At 41.8% G+C, this 12,167-nt stretch overlaps 1 protein-coding gene across 4 annotated transcripts in view; it reads right to left on the bottom strand.

Moving 5' to 3' along the window:
• NEK7 (NIMA related kinase 7) overlaps positions 1–12,167 on the bottom strand; it is a 135,980-nt gene that overhangs the window by 71,818 nt on the left and 51,995 nt on the right. For 3 of the 4 annotated variants that reach the window (XM_061161082.1, XM_061161083.1, XM_061161085.1), the window contains one exon: positions 7,031–7,115. In XM_061161082.1, the coding sequence (XP_061017065.1) occupies positions 7,031–7,087 (57 nt within the window). In that variant the 5' untranslated portion in view covers positions 7,088–7,115. Of the gene's footprint in view, positions 1–7,030; positions 7,116–12,167 lie in introns of those variants that run through there. The other variant, XM_061161086.1, reaches the window with a different exon arrangement.

Raw genomic sequence — 12,167 nt, 5'->3', positions numbered from 1 at the left:
ATGAACACTTCGTGAGAGCGCTGTATGAAGCATGCCCACAGGTACGTGAGAAAGTCACAATATTCACATAATAAGGGTATAAAGGGAGACAAAATATAAAGGAATCCTAAATGGGAAATGATACAACTGATTTCTCACAAACATACTAGATTCTGTACATTCAATGTTGCCCTTCAAACAGGCCCCATGGGAGCATGTGGACTTATTTCCAGAAAGGCTTCTGATACTGAAAATCCATTTGAAATCCCTCCTCGGTTGTAATCACTTTGTGAACCATGGAAACTACTGGTCTCACTGAAGAAGAGATCTTCTGACTGAAAGAAGGCCAAGACACTTTACTTTTTCACCAAGTACAAACTCGGCTCCAGAGGATTTCTAAATATTCCAAATATCAAGTTCATCCTCAAAAATGGAATCATTTTCATCACTGAATTTATTACAACTACATTTCAGGCTCTGCATGCAGTTCCAAAAAGAACTGGGAAACTATTTTCATTAATGTATACCTCATCTTTGAACCAGTCAATCCTAAAGGAAATCAACCCTGAACATTGATTAGCAGGACTGATGCCGAAGCTCCAATACATTGGCCACCTGATATGAAGAGCAGACTCACTGGAAAAGACACTGATGCTGGGAAAGACTGAAGGCAGGAGCAGAGGGCAGCAGAGGGTGAGATGGCTGGATGGCACCTCTGATTCAACGGATATGAATTTAAGCAAACTGCAGCACACCAGCAGTCCATGGGGTCACAAAGAGTCAGACACGACTTAGCAACCCAACAACAGCCACATCATCCTTGAACACATCAGACTATTCAAACAGAAATTTCCAAGACAGCAGATGAGAGAACTCTTACTGTATTTCCATTCTTTTAAAAATCATCTAAATTTCTCAAGGATTTCCTTTAAAAGTTGAGAAACATCTAGCCCTAGATACGTTAAGTATGAACAACCGATCTAAATTCAAAACTCAGTCAAGCTTTAAATATTCTGATGTCACTTCTCATTTGACAGAGTTCTTTTTAGTCTACATTACCATAGTCCTTTCCTAAAGTAACTTTCAATAACTAAAATCCATACAATATTAAGATAATTAGACTGATCAAAATTTAGCTTTCATTTAGAGATTAATTCATTCATCCTACAAATATCTGGGTAGCCACGACCTATCACTCATTAATACAAAGCACGGTCTGCAGAAGTGAACACTGCACTGCTGGTCCAGCACATTCTTATTTATTGGAAGCGTTCAGTGTAGGAAACTAACCAGTAGTCATTACTTTTCTGAGAGTAATCTTTCTGCTGTCTTCCAAACTACATGCTTCCTCTAGGATAACACTTTCCTTAGGACCTCTTCCATCTAGCTCACATACATTATCATGAGCCTTTATGCTGATGACGGCCCATTAAGGACTAAATCTCCTTGAACAGCTCCTGAGACCGTGATCAAAGCACCTGAAGTATGGAGTTGAAAGACAGCTCAGTATAAGCAAGATATGACTGAATCTGTGTCCAAAATAGGGAAAGACACAACATGCAGCTGAAGAAGAAAAAGGAGACCTAGCGATGTAAGACCCTCTGCATCGCACAAGGAAATGGAGAATCCACCCTCAAGTCCAGAAATCAACGTTTCCAGGAAGTGCAGCTCAGCGGTAAAGAATCCACCTGCAACACAGGAGATGCAGGTTCCATCTCTGGGTCGGCAAGATCTCCTGGAGAAGGAAACGGCAACCCACTCCAGTATTCTTGCCGGGAAATTCCATGGACGGAGGAGCCTGGCGGGCTACAGTCCTTGGGGCTGCACAGTCAAACACGACTCAGTGACTAAGCAACAACAAATAATAATAAGGATAAAATATACACTTTGGAAAGATGACTCTTGCTACAGTGTGAAGACTGAACTAGAAATGGCAAAGTGAGACGTAAAGAGACTGGTTCAGAAGGTTCCACAATAATCCAGGCAAAAGGTGGCACAGTCACCTTATTTAGGCACAGTCGGGATGCACAGAACTAGCAGATTCCAGAGCTACTTAAGGAGTAAAATCAAGACAATGTGAAAACGGCCTGCATATAAAATATGTGATTCACCTGTCTGCGGAGCAAGAGGGATGGTGCTAACAGTCACAAGCAAAAGGGCAGCCTTGGGCAGAATGTAATGCATGCCATCCTGAAAGCATGAGCTTGCGGGAACTGTGAAAACATCAAGAGTCATGGTGACTGAGAAGATCAGACTGGGCAAGAGATGGATGAGATGCTTCTTCTGTGAAACCAAAGCGTGAGGCAGACCCGGCTTGAATCCCAGCCCCTCTGCTTACTGGCTACATGACCAAGGGCGAGTTAGATCACTGGTCTGAGCCTCGGTCTCTTCGCTTGTGAAGTGTGACCAATAACATCTCCTGCAGCTTGGGTCAGGAATACAGCAAGGCCCCTACACACGAACTTCGAGTTGCAGACTTTCCAAGATGAGAACCTGCCTCTAGTTCCAGCGAGAAACCAGAACCTGTGCTGCGGGCGTCAGGCGTGAGCGGCATCGCGGCTTGCCCGCCGTCTGCTATCGCTGGCGACCCTTCAGCTCTGCCGTCTCCCACGCCTTCTCCCTCCTCCATCAGTGACTCCTCCGGCCTGCTCACTGGATGCCAGCCCCTGTGTGCCAGCTGCTGCACCGTACTACTGCACTTTTCAGGGTCCTGCACTGTAAGGTTAAAAATGTTTCCTCTGCTCTCTGTGTTTGGTTTTTATGCATTGTTTGCCTGGAAAGCATTATAAACCTGTTACAGTACAGGACTATACAGGTGACTGCTAGTTGGGTGCCCAGGCTAACTTTGTTGGACTTATGAACACGCCCTCGGAATAGAACTCATCTGTGTGTCGGGGTGCTTAGCTGAAACACACGCTCACGGTGTTCAGCGCAGAGTGGTGCTCTTGGAAGAACTCCCTCAGCAGCAGGGCTTCTGCCCTGGACAAAAGCCAGATGACGCTGGGAAGGAAGGCGGGGGCCGGGGGTCAAGCATCCAGCTTGTGTGAGGGCTCACAATGAGGTCAGGCGACAACAGCGACAAGGAAGGCGAGAGCCCCTTCTTCGGGGGGGCAGAGCCTCGAGGAAGAGGGTCTTACCCCCGACACCCCAAAAACAAGGAGGAGTCACGGGCTGGAAGAGGCTCTGTGGATGGAGAGGCACCCCCCCAACCCCCGACTCTCATGGTGCGCAACTTCTTATTAATATCATCAGAGAACCAGCAGCCTCCATGGGAAAGGAGAGAGCAGTCTTGGGGCAACCAGCCGGGAGGCTTAAAGGGACAGCCGGCCAGCCTCACCACTTACTGCCTACTCCCAGATGGGATGCTCGTACCTTCCTAGCAACCAGGATGAGGAAGGCCCCTCCTCCTACCTGTACCCCCGGGATGCTTCCCCGCCTTCACAGAGAGCCCCAGGGTTACACTAGACAGCTTCAAGTTTACATATAGTAGGCATGACCTAAGTCCTGGTGATGATCATAATTAAAATAAATCCACCCTCTAGACACACCCAGAAATTCTTAAAATTTCACTTAAAATTCACTCTGATTATAACTGCTTCATAGTTAACTTTATGATAAAAAATGAAGGCAGCAGAGAGCTCTTCAATGACCAGAAATGCTAGTTGCAGACTTCTATCGTTTAAAATCAGCCTCGTACTAAAATGTAAATATCTTACCATTTTCTGTGTCATCATCAATGATAGTGTGCAGTTTTTTTAATTAAACTATAATAAATTCATTGTTCCAAAAACAAGAGTCCAAAAGCAACATGAACATAACAGTGTGCAAATCTAGTCAAAATATCCTGTCAGTTCTTTTGAGAGTTTAGTGGAAGGAGTCAAAGAAGGAAAAAAGGAAGGAAATGGAAGATGATAGGGGAAAAAAAAAAAATTCCCTAAGTTCAGTGAATGACAATAATACCAACAACAAAAAATTAATAGAGATACATAAATCTCACATCCTAAAGCATGAAAAGGAAAGGAACTCATACGGCACTAAAAGTGAGACCACACATACGCATTGCAGGGTTAAAGTATCCATCTCAGAGCAAGAAAAAGAAAGATACACTGAGAATATACACCTATACACCACGCGTCGTCATACAGGGAATGGGGATCTGACACTTAGAAGGCACACTTCCTCAGTTTCCTGTTTATGAGCAGACACGTATTAGCATCACACAGCGGAAGGAGTCGCTCAGCTAACCATATGCTGCCTCATCACCCCGTTGTTCGGGCCAGTGGTGTGGAACAAAACAAAAGGTTGTCAACCCGGATCAGAAGCTGTCCTTCGCCAGCCTTTGAAAATCCTGCTCCTGAGAGCGGTAACATTTTTCAAAGACTTAATCAGCAGAAACACTTGTGAACTCTTGTCAGGTAATTTCCCACCATCAGTCTGGATGCAGAGACAGGGGTCCCCCCACCCCACCCCCTGCCTGCATGGGCGACACCAACCTATTTCCCAGGAGAGTGGGGTACCTCTGCCCATCGGGGGGCAGAGGCGGGATGAAGGAAACTTTGTCAGAGATGCAGAGCCACGGACGCAGCTTTAGACTCATGCTGCAGGGCAGCCAGGTCCCAGCAAGCCAGGCCTCCAGGCTGGGGAGTCAGCAGCAGCAAAAACCAAAGTACTCCTTTTCCTTTCCTTTGAAACTTGGAGCTGTGCAAAACAGAATTTCAAAATCATGACATAACTACCTAATTTTAGTAGCATTGCTTTTACCGTCTGCACAGAAACAATATACAAAACAGTAATGTATGTGTGTGTGTGTGTGTGTGTGTGTGTGTGTGTGTAAAACTGGCACAAAGATACGTCTGCATCTAGTAGAAACTGCATACTAGAATCTCGGATATTTTATGACCATAATATAAAATATGTATGATAGATTTGAAAAAACAATCCTCTTGAAATTAAAATACTGGCCTTACTTAAGCTCTTAACGGTCTCTTTTGTGAATACAGTACAGAGAATTCAGATAAGTGTAACAGAGGAAACAACGTAAAATCCAACTCAGTCAAGGACCAGCAGACACGCTCACGTGCAGGCGTCCCGGAGGGCTCCGTCAGGTGTCCCCCGGGCCCCTGCTGCCATGAGGGACCTGCAGTGTCACAGGGCATCCAGAGAGAGCAAGACAAAGGGCAAACCCTCAAGGTTTGGAAAGAGGCTTCCTATCCTAACCCGATAGGAAAGATGAGGTTTTATGTCCATGTGAAGTGACACAGGGCTCAGAAATACCAGAAGAGACATTACCAAGGATGCACCATCATGTCTCCAAGGAAAAGTATTACATTCACAAAATCAGAAAGAGCTTCATAGTGGAGACAGCATTTTAGACGGTCCTTGAAGGGTGGGCAGATTTCAAAATCTGGAGAGGAAAAAAAAAAATCTGGAGAGGGAGAAGAGGGGGCAAGCAAAATGAGTAGTCACACAAGCAGAAAGTTCAACTCAGCCACTCAGTCGTGTCCGACTCTTTGCAACCCCATGGACTGCACACGAGGCCTCCCTGTCTATCACCAACTCCTGGAGCTTACTTAAACTCATGTTCATAGAGTCAGTGATGCCATCCAGCCATCTCATCCTCTGTTATCCCCTTCTCCTCCTGGCCTCAATCTTTCCCAGCATCAGGGTCTCTTCCAATGAGTCAGCTCTTCGCATCAGGTGGCCAAAGTACTGGAGTTTCAACTTCAACATCAGTCTATCTGATGATATTCAGGACTGATTTCCTTTAGGAGGGACTGGTTGGATCTCCTTGCAGTCCAAGGGACTCTCGAGAGTCTTCTCCAACACCACAGTTCAAAAGCATCAATTCTTCGCAGAAAAGACGGTGGTATTTCCTGGGCTGTGCCCTACAGACACGGATTCTGAGAGAAGCCAATAGATGTGCTTACAAAACAGTCCACAGTCAAATAAGTTTGGAAAATGCTAACCCCGCCTGGAAATTCACAGTGCGCACCAACACAGGGGAGGTTCTGAGGAAACAACTGTGCAAACCCAAGCCTCCCAAACTCATCTCACTCACTGCAAAGCACATCTGTGAAAGACCGATTGCAAGTACTGAAACGGAATCTGTGATTTTAAAACTCCCAACAAACAAAAGTCCAGGACCAGGTGACCTCGCAGGCAAATTCTACCAAATACCTGGAGATGAGTTAACCCCTGAAACTATTCCAAAAATCTGCAGAAGGAGGAACACTTCCAAACTCACTCTGTGAGGCCACCTTCACCCTCATACCAACACCAGACAAAGACACCACGAAAGAACACTGATGGATTCTTCATTTCCAGAATGACTATCAAGCAGAGCTGGAACAAGGCTAGCAGAGTAAACCTGGGACACTGTACAATGCCTCCAACGCCGAACTGAGAAACACAGAATTTATGAATGACAGTTGTGCAGGGGTGAACGTGATTTCAGACACGTTATCATACACTGGGGTTTCAGGGCAAGTGTCCACAGGGAATCAGCATGCTAAGTAATTCATTTCAATAGTGTGTGTACACCTTCTGCTGAAACCTTCCTTTAGCTTCACTTTATGGTACGAAAGAACAAGCAACTACGAAACAGGAGAAACACACTGCTGGTCAGAGAGGACGAGAAAAGCCATGGCTGCGGACGGCGCTGTGGGCAATGTGGGACCCCGGACTGAAGCAGAGACAGGCTGGACACAGGCACCGCCTCGCCTCTGCTCCTCCTGAGCCCAGCAGCAACTCCCAAAGCCTGCAGGTCGTCCACGTCAAAAGCTAAAGCTGCCTCCTTTCTTTTTTTTTAATATATGTCCATGAGAACTAAATATTCTAAAACAGTATTTTATGTTAGAAACAATTCTGATTTAAGCGTGGAAACTCATAATCAGCGTGTTCAGCACCTTATTTCCTAAAGGAACTGTACAGGTTCTGCTTCCTTCCTCACTGTACCTGTATCCACTTGTGAGCACGTGTGTGTGCGTGCACACACACACACACACTCTCTCTCTCTCTCTCTCTCAAGGCAGCATTTATTAGAACAAGTTACCTGTGGCTGGAACTGAGGAACAGGTGGCCCTTGCATTCCTTGTGATTGCTCATCCATTGTCTGAAGCAACAGGAACTTCTGAACTCTGCAAAAAATGTCAAGTGGAAATTTAAATAATGCAATCTTTACCACAACACAATCCACACTTGAGATGAGCCCAGTGCTTCAAAAATGGCCATTAAGCATTCCCTACTCTCACCTGCCATTTGCTAAATACAAGTTCTGTTTGGCTAACACAAGTAGTTACTGTCTCAACTCATTTTATCAAAAGCAGCATTTCCCACTTAGAAAATTCTGTTTTGTACAATGAAATCCTCTCTTCTCCATTACGTTTTACAGATCAAAGAGGCTCCCCCTCTCTCCCCAATATGAGAAGGCAATCACCATGGAAGGCTTCCTGTAGTCATGAGCAATGCTTTACATCCTCAAACGCACCTCATCTTAGGCTCCACACATATTAGCACTTGTGTTCTTCAGGTCCAACTGAACTTCTTCCTGTGGTTTCTAGGCCTATGTTTAAAAGGCCAGTCCTCATAGGAGGACTTACGCAGACCTTCCTTGTGATTATAAGGCGTCCATCCATTAATTCAGTTAACACAAGCTGAAAACCATATGCCAAGTCCTGCACAAGGCTCAAGAACTGAGCTATAAATGAAACAGCAAACGCCTGTGTCCACAAGCCACTTCTGATTCTACACAACACCACGTATCTCTAGGCTCTTCACAAGTGTAATTTTATAACTAAAATCTGTGGGTTAAAAAACTAGGGCCCATAAGGATCAACAGACAGAGAAACTAAAACACATTTTCACTTCATTATACCCTGTAAAAAGCTATAAAAAGGTTCTAGACATGGGTCATTTGTATTGCAAATATTTTTCCATCCTGTAACTTGTCTTTTAAAAACCTTCCCAATGGCATCTTTTAATTAACTTGTTAACTTTTGAAATTTAACAAGTTCTAATTAACCAATCTTTTCCTTTATGGTTAATGCTTTTATATACAAAATGCTTAAGTAAGAATAATTTTCCTATTGTAAATTCTCACACATTATCTTCCAACATAAGCTTTACTGCTCTGCCTTACATATTTCTTTTTTTTTTTCATTTATTTTTATTAGTTGGAGGCTAATTACTTCAAATATTGTAGTGGTTTTTGCCATACATTGACATGAATCAGCCATGGACTTACATGTGTTCCCCATCCCGATCCCCCCTCCCGCCTCCCTCCCCATCCATCCCTCTGGGTCATCCCAGGGCACCAGCCCCGAGCACTTGTCTCATGCATCCAACCTGGACTGGCGATCTGTTTCACACTTGATAATATACATGTTTCAATGCTATTCTCTCAGATCATCCCACCCTCACCTTCTCCCACAGAGTCCAAAAGTCTGTTCTATACATCTGTGTCACTCTTTCTGTCTTGCATATAGGGTTATCGTTACCATCTTTCTAAATTCCATATATATGCGTCAGTATACTGTATTCGCCTTTTTTGCCTTCCATATTTCTATCTGCAATTGGCCTGGAATTAAAAGTTTTGTACAATGTAAGGTGAAGTCAATATCAGCTTGTTTCTCTACATGGCTATCCAACTGACTTCAAATCATTTACTGCAAAGATTACCCTTTATCCTCCCACGTCTCACTACAGTGCTACTATACCCACCTCAAAATATATCACATGACTGCACATATATATATACACTATACTAATGTCTGGTGTAGCTTTATTATAAAGTCTAGATATATGCCTAATCATATTTCTGATTTTAATATAAAGTTTAGAACCAGCCTGTTTGTTTCTACATAAAAAAAAAAGTAAGAACTACTGGGATTTTGATTAGGATTACAACAACTCTACAGATCTGGAGAGACCTTTCATTTTAATAATATTGGGCCTTCAAACCCATAAACATAGGATATCTTATTAACAGGTTTAATTTCTTTCAAGAATGGTCTTCACTTTGCAAACTGGTATTTCACATCTTTTTTTCAGGTTATTTTCTAAATATATCTTATAAGTGTTTTTATTTCAATTTTCTGATAGTGTACAGAAATACAATTGATCTCTGTATATCGACCCTTTATCTTACAAACCTGCTAAGCTCACTTAATGGTTCAAGTAGATTTTTTTGTAGATTCTTGTCTTCTTGCAATGGCTAGAACTGCCAGTACAACGAACAGAATCGAAGGCATCCTCTTCTTGTCCCTCTCTGAGTACGGAGGCCTTCAGTCGTTTACACTAAGTATGATGTAAGATGGGCATTTTTCATAAATGCCCTAACTTATCAGGATGAGACAGTACCCTTCTGTTTTCACTTTGCTGGAAGACTTTATGAATAGAAGTTAGGTTTTAGTCAAATTCTTCTGTGTCTGAGCTGATTAAACACTTTTTAAAAATGCTAAATTTTGGTGGCTCATTTACTTTGAATTTTGAACATTCCTTTTGGCAAATGTTTAGCCAGTATTTCTGGGATGAACCCCCATTTAGTCATGATATATAATCATATTTATGTATTGTTGGATTCAACTTTATACAGTGTTGAATTCAAGGAGGGAGGAAAGGGAAGAAGAATGAGAAGCCCAGTAATGAATTAAGAATAAATTTTAGTGTGAAATCTGAATCATTAAACAATCAAGAAACAATGATTTAAGGCTACACTGATTATTTAAAACGTGTATAAACAACAAGGACACTTTTGCAAAAGGTAATATAAACAGTATCTCCAGCTTAGGAAAAGAAAAACTATTACAAGCCAACTACACATCCAAGATGGTGTCTTACAACTTAATGCTATTATTCTAATGCAGGACAGATTATTGCTCAAAACTGCACATTTCAGAACATCAATAAATTTTCATTTTTTAAAGCAAGGTGACATCAGAATAAAGACTTTTAAAATAAAAATAAATAAATCTATATCATTAAAACCAGTATTTCACATCTAGGCCCCATACAGTTTACATGAGACAGTCCATGGGAAAAAAGGCCTCCTGGCCTGACACCTCTGTGAAACACCACTCGCTCTATGAAGCTCTCTTAGAGGGTCACAGTAAGTACTAGCACACTAAAAGATCCAAGCAGGCCTGCAGCTAAAAGAGAAAACAAACAAAAAACTTCACTTACATTCAACTTATTTAATCACAAAACACTTTCTTTGTGCAGCATATTTTAATAGCCCACAGCTTGCCTAACTGCAAGAAGACGCTATGGGAAATGAGCTAGATTATAACAAAGTGGGTTTCATCATACCTCCTGGTATGCGCAATGCCTAAGCAAATAAAATTATGAAGAAAAGAAGGTAAAATGAAAAAAAGAAAGAAAGAAAACACACAAAAAGAAACTTAAAATTCAAAGAAATCTTAGAAGTGACTGATAGTCTGCATCACTGGGAAATCACTTCTACAACATCCCAGACCAACAGCCCCTGCTTAGTAAAGGAAAGCCTGTGTGACATTCTCATACTGCACATAAACTTGGTAATACAATGAACAAGGAGCAAAAAAATTTTCTTTGCATAATGTCTAATACGGCTCCAGGTGTCACTAGATTCTAACTGCTTCTGTTGAAAAAGATTGTTATCAGTGCTTACATGCTGATCTAATATTATCATGTTTTCAAAGGCCATACATGCTTATATATTATCTTTCAGGTAACCCCTCATAAGTAAAGACATTTAATGTGTAAGTGTTAAACATACACTCCGTCTTCTAGATTGTAAATTCCAGGTTGCAGGGACCTGTGTTCATTGTCCACAGCTCTGCTCCCAGTGCTTAGTTCAATGCTTGGCACAAAATGAGTGCTGAGCGAATATTTACTGAATAAATGAATGAATGTATCTCTATCAAAACATCAAATAATAACTGCTACAGTTTAGTAAGTCTAAAATCAACGGTAAGTAAAATTATGATCAAATTCAACAAATCTGGCAACCAGTCCTTCCATCAAAAAAGGCTGCCCAAAGAAGATGCTACCTGAACTGGGTTTTAAATAAAGAGGAGACACTCACACAGGTTAGATGAGGCAAGGAAGACAGGAAATCTGGAGAAAGGAAAGAATACATCAAAATACCCAAAAGCAGAACACAACATCATGTAAGTAAAATTAAAATTGGCAAGTGGTGAGAGATAGCTGGGGGGAGTTAGGCTAACTTTTATGATAGCCCCTTTATTCAACTGCTCTCAGAGAGCTAATGCTGTGTTTCAAGCAGCTAAGACAGGGAAGTGACCTTTCTGAAACACAATCTTTCCTGCCATATGACAGAGGAGAAGGGCTCACAACTTCAAGACAGACCTGTCAAGAAGCGACTGTAACAATCCAGACAAGAGATGATAAGGGCCCTCACCAAGGTCCTCCGATCTGACCTCAACCAGCATTCAACACAACTATCTCACTTTCTGGAAATGTTCTGTGCCCTATGTACTCTCATATAATAACTTCTTTTTCTAAATTCCTTTTCCAATCTAACATTTATGTCCAAGTGCTCTACGATATGAATCTTCTTTTTTTTTAAAACCTACATTCTTTCAGGTCATCCTTTCCAGTCCCATGACTTGATTACTATCCATCTATGATTACTCTGAAATTTATCTCATCTGTTCTGAACTCTGAACCACAAACACCAATAGCCAAATGACCACCTAGTATCTTCACAGTTTTTGAACAGAAGATCCCATCTGCCATTTCTAAAAAAAAAAAGAAAAAAAAGTAGCTAAGTTCTCTAATCATCTTTCTCTCCTTACATTACCACCATCTTCTCAGCTGATCCAGCCCAAACTTCTCAAACTTCTGGATCTCATGACCTCTTTATCTGAGAACCCCAAAGACCCCTTCTTGCTCACGGGGGTCATTCAAAATGGAGAAATGTTTAAAATACATACTAATTCATTTACAAATAACAGCAATAAATCGTTATATGACTATAACATTTTTATGAAAAATAGCTATCTTTGCAAATACTAGAAGAGGACTGTTTTCCATTTTGTTAATTTCTTTAATGTCTATCTTCAGAAAAGCAGCAGCTTCTTCATTCAAGTTGTTGAGATATGTTGTCTTGGCTGAGGTGTGTTTTAAAAAATCTGGTCTTACACAGATATACAGCTAGAAAATAGAGGTGTTTTTTCATACCCACTGTG

Source organism: Dama dama, chromosome 14 (assembly GCF_033118175.1).
Source record: "Dama dama isolate Ldn47 chromosome 14, ASM3311817v1, whole genome shotgun sequence".
In the NCBI taxonomy this organism is placed as follows: Eukaryota; Metazoa; Chordata; class Mammalia; order Artiodactyla; family Cervidae; genus Dama; species Dama dama.
Note: the sequence above shows the minus strand (reverse complement) of the source record. Positions and strands in the feature narration are given on the sequence as shown.